This window comes from Phasianus colchicus, chromosome 5, assembly GCF_987193195.1.
Source record: "Phasianus colchicus chromosome 5, bPhaCol1.hap1.1, whole genome shotgun sequence".
Lineage (NCBI taxonomy): Eukaryota > Metazoa > Chordata > Aves > Galliformes > Phasianidae > Phasianus > Phasianus colchicus.
The window spans coordinates 6,240,144-6,258,767 of NC_143440.1; the positions used below are offsets into that span (position 1 = coordinate 6,240,144).

An 18,624-nucleotide genomic window follows, 5' to 3' on the forward strand; every position below is an offset into this window, starting at 1 on the left:
TAATACATGGTGTAGTAATTGAACAGTGGTGTAATAGCAAGATTTGTAACAGTAATTTTAAACTGAACAGGACCATGTTAGTGTAACTAGATACTTTTTTTTTTTAAGATTTAAATTGTTTGTTTTTTTTTTAAATGCTGCTGCTGCCTATGCAGCCATGGGTAGTTTTTGGTTCAGTGCTAACCTGATTGCTGCTGTGATTCAGGTGCCTTATGTGGCATTTTGATTCTCTGATGATTAAATATGCTGCGTCACCAATACAGAAATGTTGATCCTTACGATGTTTTCTCAAGGTTGCTGTCTTGACTCTGGATTTAATGCCAGCAACTGGAAAAAGAAAGAATGTGGCTGATGCTGTGCTGCTGTGTTGGTGCTAAGATGTCTTGGACAAGGAAGAATTAAGCTTTGAAAAAACAACAAAACCAATATTGTTGAACCCTACATCTTGTTGTGCCCCACCCTACTTCCTCTAATCAGATTTGTTCCAAATTTCCTCTTGGTTCAGAGTGACTCCGTTCTGAATGCCTGCCCCTTCCTTCCCCAGTCATTGGCTGTTATGTTTTGCTCTGCCCTGCTAGCTCAGCTGTCAGATTGTGTGGCACCAGGAAAAGAGAACAAACCCATTTTCCTGCAATGGTGCACATGGTCCAAGAAAAAACAGTGGAGCCAGATGTTTCATGCCAACGTGAGTTTTAATGAACATGCTCAGAGGGTTCTTCCCTGCGTGAAGACTTGTTCTGTGATCTCAGTTCTTCTCCTCAGTCTGCTCTGCTCTTGTAGTGCTTCACATTGGCCAGGACCCAGCCTGCAGGTCCCAGCAGGCATGTGAACATCACAGTCATTGCGATGGCTTGCTCCTGCCAGCAGGGAAGGGAAGGCAAGGATTAGAGAGGAGACTGCATGTGTGGGATTTCCAAGATGAAGGCACACTAGCACAGTGCCTAATGCAATCTGTTGCATTTCTCCTTACTCTTTTTGGGCTCAGATGAATGCCCCTTTGGGCTGTGGGAGGAAGTTTGGGTAAGCCCTGCAGCTCCCTCCAGCAGCAGCTTATGCTGGCCACTCTCTGAGTTGGTTCCTATTGCTCTGTCTTTCTTAGTCATATATTGGCTGGGGAATCAGAGCGACTGGTGGCTGTCAGTCAGCAGTGGGACCCAGGCCTGGGCTCACAGCATTGCTGAATCAGCTGTGCCTGACTTTCAGATGACTTTGAGAAGGGAAGAGTGGCCTGCAGAGGTCTCTACCATTCCTGGCACACAAGGGCAGCACTTACCCCCTTGTGCTGTCCCTTTTATCTATTATTTTCTAAAAGAAGAGACAGGGCTTGGGGAGCAGCTCTCTCTCCTGGGAGTGGCAGACTTTGTAAAGGTAAACTTCCCAAACCAAGGCTGGTGGTAAGAACCATCCAGGATTTCTGACATAAGGTTCCTTCTTCCTACCTCCTCTCACCTGGCCCAGGAGGGTCCCTGCATATGCTGTTTGGGTAGGAGGGTAATCCCCACTGCAGAAGGAAAGAGTGGTGCCAAGACCCAGCCCTGCACTGCCAGCAGCTCCCCCTGCCCTTGAGGACAGTTGCTGTGGCAGTAAGCACCCCCTGGAATTGGTGGTTGGGGGAGGTAATAGGACATGGGGCTGCCTGGAAGTACTGGTGGGGGACCACTGCTACCTTCTTCCTAGTGCTTTCAGGCTGCTCAAGGGGGGGATCCACTTTGGCTGTGTCACTGAAAGTTCCTTCTTACTCCCACTTCCAAACACACAAACTTTGCTTTAAATTCCCAAGAAAGACATTGATCTGTGACCCCAGCTTCTTCCCTCTCCCCCATCCCCTTGTTCCTCTCAAGCCCCCCAACGGCTACTTACAGCAGGAGAGACAGGGTGCTCAGGTGGCTTGGAGGTGACCCCAGCCCGGGGAACCTTCTGTGCCTGCAGCAGTGCAGCCAGTAACCAGGAGCCCCTCTGGAAGCCCTGCATGGCGCTGACGCACTGAATGCCTTCTTGCTGGGCTGCAGCTGCGTGCCCTGCTGCTGTCACCACTGGGCACAGGGCCCAGGGCTCTCCTGAGAGCTGCAGGGGCATGTAAATGTCAGGGTCTTCCTAAAGGGCTCTGTTTTCATCCTTTGTCTGGAATGCTTCCTCCTCCTTTCCTTCCTTCCTTCCTCCTTCCTTCTTTTTTTTCCTCCACCTCCAGGGGGAAGAGAGAGGGCACCACAGAAAGATCTCTGGCTGAAGAGCAAACCTATTTTTTGGGGGGTTTTCTTTAATCCATACAATTGTGAAATGCATCCTTGGAGTGATGCAGATCTGATGCGTGAAATCACTTGTCCAAATCATGGCTTCTCTTTCTTCTCTTGGGGCTCAATGGATGCATAGGCTCATAATCGCATGCATGCGGGTGTTTGCATAGAATCTTGGAGGCCTTTTCCAACCCTAATAACTCTGTGCCTATCAAGTCCAGCCATCAACTCATCATCACCATACCCACTAAACCATGTCCCTAAATGGAATCATTAAGATTGAAAAAGACCTCACAGGTCACCAAGGCCATCAACACATCACTACCATACCCGCTAAGCCATGTCCAAGTGCCTCAATGTAGTATTGTCTGTCCTGCAAGTTGTGGACTGTCAAAGCTGCCAGCTGAAGCTTTCTGCTTGCCCTGACCCTGCAGCAGAAAGGGTTGGAAGGCTCCAGCCTGGCTCTTGCCCCCATGGTGTGCAGAGGAAAAAGTTGTGTCCTTTCCCTTTGACATGTCCCTGCTTTGCTGAATAACCCGGCTTTGTTCTCTCCTTACAAACAGCTCCATAGAAGGGCTGCCAGCAGTCATAGAGCTGGGAATGCTGCTTTTCTCTCCACGACCCCTGTGGTGCAGATGGGTTTGGAGTTGGGTGCCACACCAAAGGTTTGCTTCCCAAACACCGATGGCAGCTTGGGTCAGGTATTGGCTTTTGATGGATTTGCAGCGCGTGGAACAGCTGTGAGTATTTACTCCATCAGCACAGGATTGATAATCGTCTTGAAGCAGCAGCCCAGAGGCAGGGGGTTGCTAGGAGAGGCCCAGCATCTGGCTGCTGTACTCTCCATGTCTCTGTTCATCCACAAGGAACCGACCTTAGATCTTTCTGCTCAGTGAGATTTGTTTGTTCCTATGAGTGCCACATGGGCTGTGCTCTCACTCTTCTCTTTTGATGGAGTGCAAATGCACATCTGCAGAGAAGTGCTCGCCTCCCTTTGCTGAAGGAGATGATAAGGGATGAGTTTTGGGCATTGCAGCCTGTCTATACCAGCACGCAGGGACAGGGAATTGAAATCAGGGTACTCCAGTACTCTGCCTGTTTGTGGGGTTTAAACAACACCAAAAGGCACTGGGGTTGGAGGAATGGGGATGGATGGTGCCTGTACCTTTATCACGCTGCAAGTCAGGGCGGGGGCCTCTGGCACTGGAAAAAATTGCAATGCTAGCACAAGTTCAAAGACTGGAAACTTATACAGCAGTAAAGCTGGGTTGAAAAAGCCTGGCTCTTCAGCAGGTAAGCAAGAAGGTCACAGCCTGGTCAGAGACAAAGGGTGGCTCTTGTCAGTGATTGCTTACATTGATGATCCCTCAGGGAGTGTTACTCTGGCTCTCTGCCAGGAACCCAACCGTCGTTGCATTTCCTGGATTGCTTTTGCCCGACCACTTTTCTCTTTCGGTTCCTCCCTGCATAGTTCTGTGCTGAGCACAGTTCCTCTGAGCAAACCCGTGCTCCAGGATCAAGGTTGTTTGATTTTGCTAGTAAGGAAGGGGAGGTAAGAAAGCAATTTCCTTCCTCCTGTGTTGAGCAACTTCCGCTGTTCCCTGTGCAGGGCCCCACGGCAGCAGCTTTCACCCGGCAGTGGCTTTTACCGAAACGCAAGGCAAGGCCTCACCCGCACACCTGCCACACCCTTCACCCCCCCAGCAGGCAGGAGGAAGGCTTTCCTCGCCATCCAAACTCCTGACGCCAGCAGACTACGCTTACCCTGTGAGCTTTGGGGCACAGCCTGCCCATGTCCCAGCTCTGCTTGCAGAGCCCATCCATGTCCCATCTCTGTGGTTTTTGGTGTTATTGCAGTGCTGAGTACAACCAGCTGCTGTTTACAAGGCGCTGTTTGTATGTTTGTGGAGACATACCCCAAAATTCATTAATTATAAAACTCCTGCCCCAGCCAGCTGATAGCATGCTGAGCTGGAGATAAAAGAGTGAAGTGTAGGAGTAGTATGAGGATAAAGGATAAATGAATACTTGATAATGTTGGGAGGAAGATGGCCATGTGACAGGATGTGTTGGGAGAAATTGGTGAGACCCCAGCCTGGAGAGGGCAACAGAAGAGGGGAAAAACTGGAAAAGCAACAAAAGAAATGAGCATGTGAGGTTTGGGTAAGGTAGGCAGGCCACCTAGAGATGTCTGAAGCTTCACAAAGGGAAATGAGCCTGTGTGGAGCAATCCCACCTGAGAAACTGGAAGGAAAGCTGGGATGGAGGAAAGCCACGGGATGGAGGCTCTGGTGGGAACCATTGGCATCGCCCTGTCCAACCCACCTCTGATTTTTTGTTGTCTTCTTTTTCCTTTAATTTTGCAGCTTTGGCTGGTTATGGCTGATGGCAAGGAGGACCCTGCTGTGTTCACCTCTACTTGTTTGCCCTCGGACCCACGGCTCCTTGCTACGGTGACTAATGCTTACTTGGGCACACGTGTCTACCGCAACATCCTCCATGTCAATGGTGTGTACAATGGGGCGGTGGGGGACACACATCGTGCTGACATCCCCAGTCCAGTCAACGTGAAGATGACAGTGCCTGATGGGGATGTACCTGTTGAGACCTTCAGCTTGAACACACGGACAGGTAAAGAACAATGCATGCTTCATCTTTCTGTTGTTAAAAGATGTTTGGTCAATAAACTCAATAGTTTATGAACAAATTGGATGAATTGTACCCTAAATTTTATTGACTCTCATAGATGTCCAACTGCATTGTTCAGGTGCAGGGATTTGTTTTGTAGACATCTAGTGACAGTGTTATGTAAACTCCATTACATGTTTCTAACAGAGCTAGAAACTGATATGGCACTGTTTTTTCTCTTATCTTTGGACAGCTCTGATCTTGGTAGAACATTGGGAAGTATAATTGGGAGAATGGCAAGGAGGGTGCTCTTTCTGGGAGCACTCATTTTGCAGATTTCAGGTCTGAGCTGTATGGAATACTAAGTAATCTCTAAGTAATGCAGTGGACACAGCATGCAGAAGGCCTTACTGTCCCACATTATTCTTCTAATTTGGTGTAGGAGCAAGCGGAGAAAAGAGCTAGCAAATTTGAGACCATATCCCAGCCCCTGCTGGTGCTAAGCTCAGCAAGTGCTGCTCGATCACAAAGCTTAGTAAAATATATTATGGCACAAATCACTCCTCATCAGCTTGGTCAAATTAAGGGTGTTAACAGTATTGCCCAGTCAAGACTTATGTTTGGATCTGAACCTGGGAAAGACAGTTCCATTGCCAATAGGAACTGGTAGAACTGGGAGACTAAGGTAGAACATCAGGACCCAATGGTTAAAAAGACTCTTGTTACAGGAACCTTCAGCCATAAGCTTCAGTCACCCAGTTATACAGCCACGCACAGGATCTATGCCCACCATTCCCTCGTCCACCTGATGGCCTTCAGCATCACCATCCGGCGATCAGCTGGCACCAGCCAGCCCATCACTGTGCAGCTCCAGACTCCTTTTGTGCCAAAAAGCCAAGACTTGGACCTGCAGCAAGGACCGGACTTCCAGGGAGCACAGTGAGTGTGGGCCATGGGCGAAAGAGCTTAACTCTGAATGAGTCCTTCCTAGGCTGTATCATGTTGCTTTGCTCACAGATGGGAGACAAACTGAAAATATACAGCTAGAGCTAGAATGAAATGGTAACTGTCATTGAGGTTTGTGCACATCTGCTTCTTTCTTCCAGGCAAGGCAAAAAGAATTAAATATAGAAACTTTTTATTAGTTGTGACTCTGAAATTACTACTTATGCTTACGTGTAAAATGGCATCAGAGACCACAGAAACCACAGAGGCTACACATGGTTACAAAGAGATGAGTTTGGGAAAGATAGTGAGCTTGAAGGAGACAACCTTTAAACATGGCTTCCATGAAGGAGCTGTAATCAGTCTGTTATCTGATAGGAACAGGGGAAAGATACTCAGCTACTGGGGACAGTTCAGTGTGCATGGCTGCCCTGCAGAGCTGTGGGTGCCCCATCCCTGGAGATGCCCAAAGCCATGCTGGATGGGGCCTTGGGCAGCCTGAGTTGCTGGGAGGCATGCAGCTCATAGCAGGTTTGGGGTTGGTGGTCTTTGAGGTCACAGAATCACAGAATGGCCTAGGTTGGAAGGAACCTCAAGGATCATGAATCTCCAACCCTCCCGCCACAGGCAGGGCCACTAACCTTCACATTTAATACTAGACCAGGCTGCCCACGGTCCCATCCAACTTGGCCTTGAACACCTCCAACTCAACCCCAACTCCTCCGTTTCAATATGGTATAAGAAGTGGAGCTAGTTAATTACTGGAGCTTATTGCTGCAGATGTTTGATGGAAATAGAGGGCAGAACTAACTCCTCCTAGGTCACTTCCATCCTAACCGTTCTGTGGTTCTATATGCACAGTACCATCTGCTTTGCTCTCCCTTTCCCTATTCCTCGCCATCTCCTGCAGCTATGTCTATGGGCAGACACTGGTTCCTGAGGTGGAGGGGGGACCCCAGCCCACTGTGCATATGCTCTGGACTCCTGTGCCACAAGCTGTCACCTTGTATGAGGAGGAGCAGGAGCAACGCTGGGAGTTCCTGACAGCTGTGGCTGAGAGTGAGGAGGAGGCCAAGAGGAGCTACAGCGAAGGGCTGGCACGCATGGCAGCTGGCTCCCTGCACTCCTCCCATACCCGTGCCTGGGCTGCTCTGTGGAGAGGGTGCTGTATGGACCTGAAAGGCCCACTGCCTTTGAGACAGGCCATCTATGGGTGTCTCTATTACCTGCTGAGTGCCATCCCCCCCCAAGATACACCGGGATTCCTCTTCCACGGCATCAGTCCTGGTGGCTTGTCCAATGGCACACGGGGCGAGGACTACTGGGGGCACATCTTCTGGGATCAGGTGGGTTGAGGCAGTGCTGGTATTCACTTGGGGGCTGTGAGGAATGACTGGGGTAGAGAGCTTCAGCATGGGACTGCTGGTCTCCTTACTGGCAATAGGAATGTTTGGCAGTGGTCTCTTGTAGAAGGGCATCCTTCTTCTCCTTTGGAAACACCCACTGAAGTCCACCTTCATCCATGGAGCCCCTGATCCCTTTGTCGACATAAAATCTGAAGCACAGATTGGGTTGCTCACATAAGAGAGACCAATGCAAAGGGATCTTCAGCAACTAGTTTAGAGTAAGGTCACCAAATTTTTGCTTCTTTAAATGAATTGACACCTGCCCACCTCCTCCCAGTGTTAGTGACAGCAGTGAGCCCTGTTTTGCCCAAAATATTTTTTCTGCTATGGGTGCATTCCTCTTTTCAAGTTAAGTTTGGTGTGTACTCGATAAACAAGTTGGTCTGGATGGCTTTTCCCCAGCAAGAGGCTTGGGTTTTCTCTCAGAGCAGCCACACCAAATGAGTATACACAGCACTGCAGTTGAATATTTCATGTGTGATGTGGACAGGAAGGACAACTGGATGGTGCCGAGACTCCTACCTACTCTGGTCTTTCAATGGGCAAGGGCTTTTCAGTCCTGTGGACCTTGTTGGCTTTCCTTCTGGCAAAATGTGGTTTTGACCCATCAGATTCTCTGGCCTTCCCTCTCTAGCATGGCAGGAGATCCTGCTGGGCTTATCCTAGTGAGATACCAGGGAGGTGACTGGGAGGAAATTGAAGGCATGGGCACCTGGATGCATCTGTGAGGGCAGAAACAGTCCCTCATGCATTAGACATATCTGACAGCATCTTTAAGTAGCATGGTCATGGTCATAGCATTCAGCACTGGGGGTGGACTTGAACAGGCAGGAGCATTTGGCTGCCATACCAACCCATCTTACCACTTTCCTTTGCCTGCATGTTTCCAGGACACCTGGATGTTCCCGAACATCCTGCTGTTTTATCCCAGAGCTGCCCGAGCCATCTTGGAGTACCGGATTCGCATGCTGGAAGGAGCTCTACTCAATGCACAGGAGCAAGGCTATGAGGTGGGGATGGAGATGAGGGGCTGAATGTCACCCAGAAGGATAGTCAGGCTTTCCTTGAGCCAGGGGCTGCGAGCTAGGTTTTGCCTGCATGTGGTAGACCAGGATGATCGTTTCAAGATGTGCTCAGTTGCTCCATGGATGTCTTCTCCCAACAGGGTGCCAAGTTCCCATGGGAGAGTGCAGCTACTGGCCGGGAGGTGTGTCCTGAGGACATTTATGGAGCCCAAGAAATTCACATCACCGGGGATGTTCTGATGGCCTTTGAGCAGTATTATTATACCACACAGGTAAAGGGAGTGTCTGTCACAGTTTAGACCCTGTTGAATCTCCCTCATGCTCCCTGTCTTTCTCTGGCTTTGGCTCCTTCCAGGACCAGAAGCTGTTCAGGACTGATGGAGGCTGGGAGCTGGTGAATGCCGTGGCTCAATACTGGTGCAGCAGGATGGTGTGGAGTGAGGAGGAGCAATGCTACCACATCCGAGGTACTTCTGAAGGGAAGGACTTGAGCTTGGACCTAGGGAAAGACACACAGTTAATGACTTAAAGGTCACATTGCCTGAAGTGAGGAAGATGCCCTCAGGATGAGGTATCTGCTGCCTGATGATCAGCCCTTTCTCAGCTAAATTATACAGTATCCTGGCTTATAAAGGACCACAAGGATCATTGAGTCTGTTGAGCTTTGTTAGTGATGATCACAGTGAGAACGCTTGGGCAGCGTGTCTCCCTCTGCCCAGTGGTTGTAGAGAATCCACACCCACACTGTACCAAAGAAAGGAAAGAGGTGAGGATGACTGTTCTAAAGTTATCAAAGCCAGAAATGCATTCTGGAAAAGAATGGACCCCAGACAATCAGAGAATCATAGTGATTTGGTTGGAAGGAACCTTAAAGATCACTGAGCTCCAACCCCCAGCCATAGACTGGTTGCCCCCCAGCAGGTCAGGCTGTCCAAGGCTCTTGGGCTGGCCTTGGGCTCTTCCAGGGATGGGGCACCCACAGCTTTTGGGCATTTCTATGTTAATGAAGCCAAATTCATGGGAGGGACGGCCACCTCAGGGATTTTGTTAAGAATTGAATCCATGGTGGGGCCTGTGGGAGCAGAACACCCAACATTGTCTTAGCTCAGAAGTAGGAGCTAGTTTCGGTTGAAAGGACTGTACTTTCATCAGGATATACTTCTGAGTCAGACCTCATATATCAAAAATACCAACACTCCTTCCACCACGTGAGTCAACATGGGCAGGCATCAATACAATGGAGGTGTTCCTGTTCTTGTGCCACTTCCCTGAGACACACCTTGGGTGTGCTGCAGAGTGAAGTGTCCCCTTCCTCTTCCCTTCCTCCAGGTGTCATGCCCCCAGACGAGTATCACCACCAGGTTGATAACTCTGCTTACACCAATGCCGTGGCACAGAGGAGGTAATGCACATGCTTTATTGAGGCTCTGGCCCATCTTTCTTCTCATCTGCCTAGCAGGAGGATGAGGCAGCAAGCACCTTTCTTCTCTTTCCATACCTCTATCCAAGCTGGTCTCCTCTGCCTTCCTCTGCATCAGCAGAAAGAAGTGGGTGTTCCCATGATGACACATCTGATGTCTCAGGTGTCTACGTTAGGCAGAGAGGAACTCCCTTTCTCAGCAGTGTCCCTGCAGCATATGTTATCTAAATAATTAGTCATTTGGAGATTCCAAGTCCCAGCAATGAAAGTTGTTACCCGAAGATGAGACTTTGATCCCATGTTCTTTCTAGGAAACTGCTTCTTTGCAATGCTCACTCTTTTCTTCCCTTCTTCCTCTTCCTCTCTCTCCAAGGGGTCCCAGCCACCCAACCATGACATGAAGCACTGTTCCTCGCTTCTTTTCAGCTTAAATTTTGCAGCCAGCATTGCTCGGGACTTCTTGATCCCTGTGCCAGAGGAGTGGGTAGAATGTGCAAAGAAAGTCAAAGTGCCCTTTGATGCAGTGCGGAAATATCACCCTGAGTATGATGGTTACAGCCCAGGTGAGCAGAGGGGCACGCAGTTCAGAAGTCTGCCTCTTTCTTTTTAACCCTGCAAAAGAGGAAAGGTGGGCTGAAACAAAACTCTTGAGCATTGTCTCTCTCAGAGCAGCATCTGTATTGCCAGTACAGAGGACTTGAATTACAGTGTTATTTTCTGCCTTTTAGTGGATGCTTTCTCATTATAGGACTCATCTAATTAAGAATTTGGGGTACAAAGAGGATAGGCCTTGAGAGTTTGAAACGCTGGGCTGCAGGCATGGTGGTGGCTATGAACCCATTGCTGACAGTTCCAAGGTCAAGTGCTGCGTATTGAATGTCCTGTAACCTCTGGTTACTGGAAGTCTGATACAAGAGGAAGAGCACGCCCAGCTTATTGCCCCTTTCCTCTGTGTCGTTTGCCTTTAGCAAGGCAGTGCTGAGCTGTCCCCCAGCTCTTCAGAAGATAATTTCACCACTTTCCCACTGTGGTGTGGATTCTTTTGGGCTAAGTTTACGATTCTGTGTCAGATCCATTCCCTCTATGAGTTAATTATTTGCAGCAGGCATGCAGTTGGGCTGAGTTCTGATACCTTCTCTCAGGTGAGCCTGTGAAACAAGCTGATGTTATCCTGCTGGGCTTCCCTCTGATGCACCCGATGCACCCTGAAGTGCGGAGGAACGACCTGGTGATGTATGAGCCTGTCACCGAGCTGAGTGGGCCAGCCATGACCTGGGTAAGGGGAACTCACCCACAATGTGGTCCTTTCTATCTGAGTCACTCGATACTAGTGGACACCGACCCACTCTGCTCTCTCCTGCAGAGCATGTTTGCAGTGGGCTGGCTGGAGCTGAAGGAGACGCAGAGAGCACAGGGCCAACTAAACAAGTGTTTCAGCAACATCACTGAGCCCTTCAAGGTCAGCTGCTTCCCCGTGGCCAGTGCCACTTGGTTCTGTCTTGTCTGCTCCCCAACAGGCCCTGTCTCACTGAGAGCACTTGATTATTGGATTATTGTACTGAGCTAGGTGGTTGCTTGCTCCATCTCCTCTGCATGCTTCCAAAAAGCAGCCAGGAGCCATCTTCTTCCAATCAAGCAACACAAAGCCGAAGTCCGTTGTCATGGTCAGCCCAGGATGCCCTCTGCCTGGGGGAGATGGGGAAGGGATGGGGATGTGGGACTTGGAGACCCATCAGAACCCAGCCACCAAACCTTGTTCCATGATGAGCAGCAGGATATGATCGTTGCAATGCCCCAGATACATGACAGCAACAGCAAGCATATACAAACACCTTTAACTGTGTGAAGAGTCCCAATACAACTGCTGACATTTTTCTTTTTGTTTCCTCTTCTCCCTGGAACAGATCTGGGTGGAGAACTCGGATGGGTCAGGAGCTGTGAACTTCTTGACAGGAATGGGTGGATTCTTACAGGCTGTCCTCTTTGGTTACACAGGGTTCAGGTGAGACCCATGTTGTATCTCGTTTAATTTCTACGCAACTATCAGTGGCTGGAAAACTCAGTATTCTTGTTGCTTGTGAAAAAGAAAGGCACCTGCAGTAACTAGTGCAGAGCATCTGCACTCTGCTCTGAATGAATTGCACTGTTAATGGGTGAACTGGGATTGGCCACTGGTGTTCCTTTTGCACATGGTTGTGGATGTCACTGAGGGGACAGTTTCTGATGCTGCTGAAGCAGCAAGAAACCATGGAAGATTATTTGCTGTTGTCACACCAAAGGGCCAAAAATAAGATCTGTACGAAAGGGAAAATGTCCTGCTGAGCCCCAGGAGCTGTGTGAGAAGGAAGCTGGTGTGCTGCTCAGATAATTTCAGGCCTGTGCCTCAGCTCTGGAGCAGCCCTGAAGCTGTAGCCACTGGAGTGTATTCTTAGAGTTTAATTGAGGATGGATCAGACTGAAGAGCCTTCTGGTTGCCAGCAAAGCCTCCTCACCCTAACAATGTGTTTTTACGCTGTGCCACTAGCTGAAAGCCTCAATCTCAGCTTGTGCACAGCTCAGTGTCTTCAGAATGCACTGTGTGCATCCCTGTGCACAGCCCACAGAGTAGGGACTGGGAGAAAGGATTCCTCTTTGCTACTTAAAGCTCTTCAGCCCAACCACCATGGAGCTGAGAGCAGATATCTACTGTTAGCTTTGCTGGTTTGTTTGTTCTTGATTTGCTTGGGTCTTGCTGAAGCTGAATGTGCATCCCAAAACCCCCAGCTGCAAACACTGTGGTGCTTTCCTGAGCTATTTGGGTGTTCTGTTGCTCGGTTTTAGTACGTGGCCAAGAGCCCACACTTGCGCTTTGTGTGGCTGCATTTCAATGGTGATTGCAGCCAGCTCTGCCTCCCACTGCTTATTCGTGCACTCCTTCCCCTCCCCGTCCCAGAGCAGGGTATTCTTGACACTCCGCCAGCAGGGCTGCTGCTAAGTCATCACCATAAGGTGAAAAAACATGGTGAATTTTGTGTATGCGTGTGTAGTTGTTTTTTTTTTTTTTTTAATCCAACCTCCAGACCCCAAATTGAGGAACAGAAACACCTTAGGGCACTGGGATGGGGTGTGACAACCCAAGTAGCCCTTCAACAGATGCTTGAAGATGTGGATGCCCCATCCCTGTGGCCTTGGGAATCCAAATCTGGTGCCATATTTAATCACTGGCAATCCTGCATGCAGCAGGGGGGTTGGAACTAGATGGTCTTTAAGGTCCCTTCCAACCCAACCACTCCATGTTTCTATGATCTTTAACTCTTCCAACCCAACCATTCTATGGTTCTATGATTAGTAGGTGTGTTTGGGATTTGCCTGGACATCTTTAGGATATACCTAGGACTTTTTCTGCCATTAAAAAAAAAAAAAAAAGGGAGTCATGGGAGAGGGCCCTGGAATACTTCAGGGTATGCTTGCTCCATAAAGCTGTTAGCAAAGCAGAGCTGACTTCCCCTGCCTTTCCAGGATCACAAAGACCAACCTTCGCTTTGACCCTGCATTTCCCAGTGATGTCAACAAGTTGGAAGTCACTGGTGTCTCCTACTTGGGCAGCAAGCTGAAGTTCACCATCACCAAGGAGGAGATAAGGATTGGAGCAACTAAGTGTCCCCTTCACCCTCCCCTGGAGGCAGTGCTGGAGGAATCTGGGCAGCGCTTTCCTCTGCATGAAGGTGTGACCTCTACCAGGGTTAACTCTGTGCACTGACCTTGAGGTTATCAAACAGCACTTCCTGCTCCATAGCTATTTAGGAAGTCTTTGCTTGAGCATGTTTCCTAAAAATTAAGGTAATACAAAGAAAAGCCATTCCTGTGTCTCACATGTGTTGTTTTGGTTCCAGGGCAGAGCATCTCCTTCCCCACAGCAGCTGGATGTATCCAGAGGGCACCCAGCAAAGGACTTTGAACCTCATGGGTCCGGGTTTTACATGATGGGCATCAAACTCACCTGTACTGATGTGTGAACATCCTGCACCATCCCCTTATTGATATAAATGTGCTGAGGCTGCCAAGGGAACACCCTGCTCTGTTAATTGTGAGTGTGAGCATTGCTTCTGCTGCAGGACTCACAGCACTGGGAAGTGGGAAGAGCACAAACAAAGATGGGTGCCTGAAAGTAATTAATTTAGACGCGTTTCCTAAACATCCCCCATTTGTTTATTCTTGAAAGATCTCCATCTCTACAGCAGCCTCCAGATGCACAGAGCTGTGTTCAGCTCTGGATGCCGTGCTCCACTCCTCCCACTCTCAAGTTTTACAGGGCTTTGGAGACAGTGTGGACAACAACAAGGCTGAAGCTGGGTGTTATTCAGACCCTGTGGGTTCAGGGCTGCATTCCCCAGCCACACACATTGGTTTGAGCAAGGGGAAGGAAGGGTGCTCCCTGCTCTGCTCTGTAAGCAACTCTTATAAAAAGCCCTGTGGCTGCTCGGCATGTGGAATCACTTAGGGGAGGTGACATGGCGGGTCCTCTGTCTTGTAATTAGAGCTGGCTCTTCATCAGGCCCTCATCAGTGGCTGCAGGGTGGGATGAACGCTCTCCGCTGTCCTCTCGCCCTGTGATAAGGGTCCTATGTGATGCTTATTGAGCAAGAGAGGGATAAAGTGCTGCTTGTGGTCCCCTATGGTATACATTCTATGTGGATGGCTGCTTTTGCCATTGGAGCAGTATTGCAAAGCACTGGGGGGATCCAAGCTGAGGCCATGCCTTAAGGGTGAAGATTTTTTCTGACCTTCTTGGAGCCATGGAGAAATTCCATCTGGAGTTAAGCGGGATGTACTGCGGGATGCAGCATTCTTCCTGGCTCACAGTCACCACAGGCAGATCCCCTCTGTCCTGGGTTGGGGACCTAATGGGGGCTTGTGCTTGTGCTGTGCTGCTGCAATGAGTTGGTGGGTCTCAGCTCCACCTGGGAGGGGTCTGCTTGGCCCAATTGTTGCCTTCCTGATCCAAAAAGTGTCTCCATCCCTACTGTTTCAGGCTGGCACACCCTAAAGCAATGTGGATTAAGGCTCCCAGCTATGAACTGGGACACTCTGAGTGTACAAAACACACATTTGGTTGGACTAGATGATCTTGCTGGTCTTACCAACCTTAATGGTTCTGTGATTTTAAGAGTTATATCATCTGTTAGCACAGCCCCTTCCCTGTGCACGCGCGCACACACACATGCACACAGAGCAGATTTGAGATGGGTGAAATTATTTAATGATTTAAATGTTAAGCACCAAGGGAGAGATTAAAAAAAAAACAACCACTACCACCTACACCAAATCACCACACCAAATTACATAGCTGCCCCAAGAAGCATGGGGTTGTGCACAGCAGGGCAGGATCAGCAGCGCTACGGAGAGGCTTTTGCCCCTTGCCCACCGCTCACTTGTCCTCATCATCACTGGTGCTGAACTGGTTGCTGAAGAAGCCCATGGAGTCCTGGGCGAGCTTGGAGAGGTGGAGGACACCGGTGACCACCAGAGCAGTGAGCAGGATCGGCAGCAGCACGCTGCCAGCCGTGGCCAGCGCATTGTAGCAGCGGGCTTTGGAGCTGAAGCGCCGAGCAGCTTCCACATCCCCTGCCACCTTCCGGTCCCGTGCCTGCAAGAGCCGATATTAGGGGCAGCAGTGGGTCCCCATGGGTACCTCTAGGCATCCTCCCAGCTTCCTCCAGCCTGTCCCTGGTCTCTCTGTCCAGCTGGAGGTGCTGCTGCTGGAGGACAGATCTGAGTGGAGACACCTCCAGCATCATTTCAGGTTGGATGTTAGGCTGCTTTTCCAAAAGAGCAGTGAGGCAGTGGCACAGGCTGCCCAGGGAGGTGGGGGTGTCACTATCCCAGGACACGGAGATGTGGCACTGAGACATGCAGTCAGTGAGCATGGTGGGGTGGGACTTGGAAATGTTAGAGGTCTTTTCTAACCTTAATGATTCTATAACCCTGAACAGCCCAACCTGGGACCCAGCCATGCCTTACCTTGACAGAGAAGGCAAGAGCCACAAAGCCGAGGCAGCAGAAGTTCATGTAGATGGTGTTGAAGATGGACCAGATGAGGTGGTCCCGGGGAGGTGCAGAAGTTACAGTGGTGGGAGATGAGTCCCGCTTGTGGGATGTCATGGGCAGGTAGTCCTCCCGTGGGTAGGATGTGTCCATGGCCACAGTGAGGGGCACTCCACAGCTCTCCGGCTCCACCAGCCTGGCTGTGGGAGTGGGGCTGAGCAGACCTTTTTATATCGTCCTCGTCTTCAGCCCAGCCTCAGCTCCTCTATATATAAATCAGAGAAATTACAGCCCTTCCCAAGCTGTGGTTATCAGAAATGCTTGGCTGGAAGCTAGGAGAAACAAAGTTGGTTTTGTGAGCCTGCCTTCCTTCTGCATCAGGGGCACGGGTGGCTCCAGCCCTGCTGTGGGACAGAGTGGGAACTGAGTGGCTATCACTCCCAAGAACATGACACAAGGCAGTATGGAATAGCTCACAGTGCTAGTGCCTCCATCAAGCCCTTCAGGTCATGTTGGCTAGAAAATCCCTCATCCAGAAGTGTGATCAGGATACTAGAACAGTGTGCTGAACTTGGCTGGAGCTTCCCCTGTACCAGACCTGCTGTCATTGAGGATGTGTTTGTGTAATCACGCGCCTCTCACTGCTGCTCAGAGCAATTGCTTCAATAAGGGAAGATTCCTGTTGCTACACAGCCTGGGGTAATGGAACCAAGTGCTCTTAAAAGCTCCACATTTCTCTTTCCCCCAGCCTCACAAGAATGGAATAAACAGGAATTTAATGCTAAAATGCCTTAGAGTTACTTCTAGTAAAGTGCTTCATGGTTCCCTGGAGGAGATGAGGCTTTGTAGGAAGATGGGGGGTTTATGGCCAGAAATGCATGGAAATTTGCTTTTTCCTTCTTCTGCTGTGCTGGAATCTATAGGACAAAATGTGGCTCATGCTGAAGATGCCGGCAAGGCAGTGGGGGTGGAGGAGGATGTCATGAAGGTACTCCAGGTCACTCTCCTCCATCCATGCTGTGAATAATGCAACAGGAGCAGGGCTTGGTGAGCAGGAGCTTTATTTGTAGCAGTGCCAATCCACGCATACATTGTAGCTTGGCTAAATACCAGCACAGCCTAGGAGAAGTGGAGAAAGGAGCTCCACACCCATCCCTGCCATGCCACATGCAGCGAGGGGACAGGGCTTTGCACCCCTTCCCCAGAGCAGAAATTCTTTGGGACACATTTTTGGTGGGTGGGAGTTATGGGGGTGAGCACAGCACAGGACAGTGGGATGCTGGCAGAAGTTCTGTATCTATCTGCTGCTCAGGAGCACGATGACAACGGTGATAGTGGACAACACACCAATGGCTATCAGCACAGAGAAGACGATGTTCAGAACCTTGGCCCAGGTTCCATACCGCCGGGCACCTTCCAGGTCCCCGAGCACTTTGCAGTCGCGGGCCTAGGGGGACAAATAGGGATTCAGTGGGGGAGACTCAACTTCACTGATGGGGTAGGGAAGGTGGGGGACCCAGCCTGGCTTTGTGGGGCTGTCAGGTGGAGCTGGGACATCATGGAAGCTTAGTGGGACCTTGTGGGAAGCAGGGGTTGAAGATGCCCATGTGCTCCCACACAGTCCCACATTTTGGGGTTGGAAGGCTCAGAGGGGTGCAAACTGAGAGGGTGCCAAGGAGGGCAATTGAGGTCACCAAATTGGATGGTCCCAAATCAGGTAGTAGTCATGATATGTTAAATGGCAGTTCTGGGTCAGGAAGGATACATCAGTTTAGAGCTGGGGCTACTGTGAATTGGGTGGGACAGGGGTTGGTGTTTTCAATATGGGCAGCATTAGATTAGACTGGGCTCAGAGGATCATGTTATGTTGGGATGGGTCGGGAGCACTGTGGATTCAGTGGATCATGGGTTGGGGGGGTCAGGTTGAGCAGCACTGGACTGGGGTTCTTGGGGTTGGAGGATCGTGTTGTACTCAGATAGGTAGGGAAGCATCATAGATTTAGTGAGTTATGGGTTGGGGGACCCAAGCTTGCATGTTGGGTTGGATGGGGTCAAGTTGGGCAGCACCAGATTGGGGTGCCCACAATTGGGAATCGTATTCTGTTGGGATGCATTGGGGAGCATTGTGGACAGGGGTGGACTTGGGTTGGAAAGTTCCAAATAAGAGAGTTGGGTTGGATGGAATAATACTGGGGGCCACCAAATCAGAGGGCATCAAATGGAAGTGGAGGGTGTGGGTTGGGGGGAGATCAGCTTGGGGGACCCCGAGTCGAGGGATCCCAGGACGGGTTGGCAAGGAGGTCAGGGGTGGGGGACTGGGGGATCTCACCTTGATGGAGAAGATGAGCGAGGGGAAGCAGAAGCAGCCGAGATAGGCGAGAGCAAAGCCCACCAGAACGTTGAAGAGGGACCAGAGGACGAAGTCGCGGGGCTGCTCTTGGGGGACGCTGGAGAGGGGCGGTCCCCGCCCGGGTGGGTGCAACGGGATGCTCACCTCCGCCTGTTGCGGCTTCATGGCCGGGAGCGCAGCGAGGATGGGAGGGAGGTGGGAACTCTGCGGAAAATGAAACCTAGCCCCGCACCGCCCCTGCGCCGGCCTCCGGAGCTCAGGCGGAGCAGTCAGCCCTCTATGGGCTCGGCGCCTCGTCCACCTCCCCTCAGACCCCGGGTGTGGGTGCACTGACCGCGTGGGCGCAGGGAGACCTAGCGTTCTGCCAGGGAGCGAAAGGGAGGGTGGGGGGGGAAGGCAAAGCGGCTTCTGAGGAACTGGAAAACTGCCAAAGGGAGGAGCAGAGGAGGAAAGGAAGAGCGGGACCCTAAGTTTCCCCTTGTAGAGAGTCTGTGGCTATCTGCACGGGATGATGCAGAAACGAGTCTGGCTTTGGTGGCTCTGAGCAACCTTAGGAGCTGCAGGAAGGCAAGTTACTGTACTGCACAGACAC

At 50.5% G+C, this 18,624-nt stretch overlaps 3 protein-coding genes and 1 long non-coding RNA gene across 7 annotated transcripts; 1 reads left to right on the forward strand and 3 right to left on the reverse strand.

The window, feature by feature from the left end:
- Positions 1-673: 673 nt before the first annotated feature.
- On the reverse strand, positions 674-2,890 carry LOC116237944 (uncharacterized). The gene is made up of 2 exons (XR_004168832.2): positions 1,861-2,890; positions 674-857 (listed from the first exon to the last, which is right to left on the reverse strand). It is a non-coding gene; the product is annotated as an uncharacterized LOC116237944 (long non-coding RNA).
- A 290-nt stretch (positions 2,891-3,180) lies between these two features.
- Positions 3,181-14,662, forward strand: PGGHG (protein-glucosylgalactosylhydroxylysine glucosidase). Of its 4 annotated transcripts, none has more exons than XM_090140224.1 (14): positions 3,181-3,786; positions 4,601-4,865; positions 5,591-5,801; positions 6,718-7,153; positions 8,104-8,223; positions 8,379-8,510; positions 8,594-8,705; positions 9,568-9,640; positions 10,085-10,221; positions 10,801-10,934; positions 11,022-11,117; positions 11,563-11,660; positions 13,157-13,362; positions 13,531-14,662. In XM_090140224.1, the coding sequence occupies exons 2-14, from the start codon at positions 4,613-4,615 to the stop codon at positions 13,593-13,595; spliced, it is 2,073 nt and encodes a 690-aa protein (XP_089996350.1). In that variant the 5' UTR covers positions 3,181-3,786; positions 4,601-4,612; the 3' UTR covers positions 13,596-14,662. The 4 variants fall into 4 exon arrangements, with proteins under 4 accessions (XP_089996350.1, XP_089996349.1, XP_031463208.1 ...); XM_090140223.1 differs by lacking the exon at positions 3,181-3,786 and adding an exon at positions 3,826-3,894; XM_031607348.2 differs by lacking the exon at positions 3,181-3,786 and adding an exon at positions 3,843-4,001.
- Positions 14,663-14,902: 240 nt separating this feature from the next.
- IFITM5 (interferon induced transmembrane protein 5) lies at positions 14,903-16,572 on the reverse strand. Its single transcript, XM_031607371.2, has 2 exons — positions 15,659-16,572; positions 14,903-15,284 (listed from the first exon to the last, which is right to left on the reverse strand). The coding sequence occupies exons 1-2, from the start codon at positions 15,833-15,835 to the stop codon at positions 15,066-15,068; spliced, it is 396 nt and encodes a 131-aa protein (XP_031463231.1). The 5' UTR covers positions 15,836-16,572; the 3' UTR covers positions 14,903-15,065.
- A 154-nt stretch (positions 16,573-16,726) lies between these two features.
- On the reverse strand, positions 16,727-18,400 carry LOC116237936 (dispanin subfamily A member 2b-like). Its single transcript, XM_031607375.2, has 2 exons — positions 18,012-18,400; positions 16,727-17,129 (listed from the first exon to the last, which is right to left on the reverse strand). Exons 1-2 carry the CDS (start codon positions 18,195-18,197, stop codon positions 16,980-16,982), a joined length of 336 nt encoding a protein of 111 aa, XP_031463235.1. The 5' UTR covers positions 18,198-18,400; the 3' UTR covers positions 16,727-16,979.
- Between the last annotated feature and the right edge of the window lie 224 nt (positions 18,401-18,624).

Excerpts from the sequence above, each read along its gene's own strand:
- IFITM5 (XM_031607371.2), bottom strand. The coding sequence starts at position 15,835 with ATGGACACATCCTACCCACGGGAGGACTACCTGCCCATGACATCCCAC. Across the intron at positions 15,285-15,658 it reads CTCTTGCCTTCTCTGTCAAG|GCACGGGACCGGAAGGTGGC; the intron begins GTAAGGCATGGC and ends CGGCTCTTGCAG.
- PGGHG (XM_090140224.1), top strand. The coding sequence starts at position 4,613 with ATGGCTGATGGCAAGGAGGACCCTGCTGTGTTCACCTCTACTTGTTTG. Across the intron at positions 7,154-8,103 it reads GGCACATCTTCTGGGATCAG|GACACCTGGATGTTCCCGAA; the intron begins GTGGGTTGAGGC and ends GCATGTTTCCAG. Across the intron at positions 11,661-13,156 it reads TTTGGTTACACAGGGTTCAG|GATCACAAAGACCAACCTTC; the intron begins GTGAGACCCATG and ends CTGCCTTTCCAG.
- LOC116237936 (XM_031607375.2), bottom strand. The coding sequence starts at position 18,197 with ATGAAGCCGCAACAGGCGGAGGTGAGCATCCCGTTGCACCCACCCGGG. Across the intron at positions 17,130-18,011 it reads CGCTCATCTTCTCCATCAAG|GCCCGCGACTGCAAAGTGCT; the intron begins GTGAGATCCCCC and ends TTGTCCCCCTAG.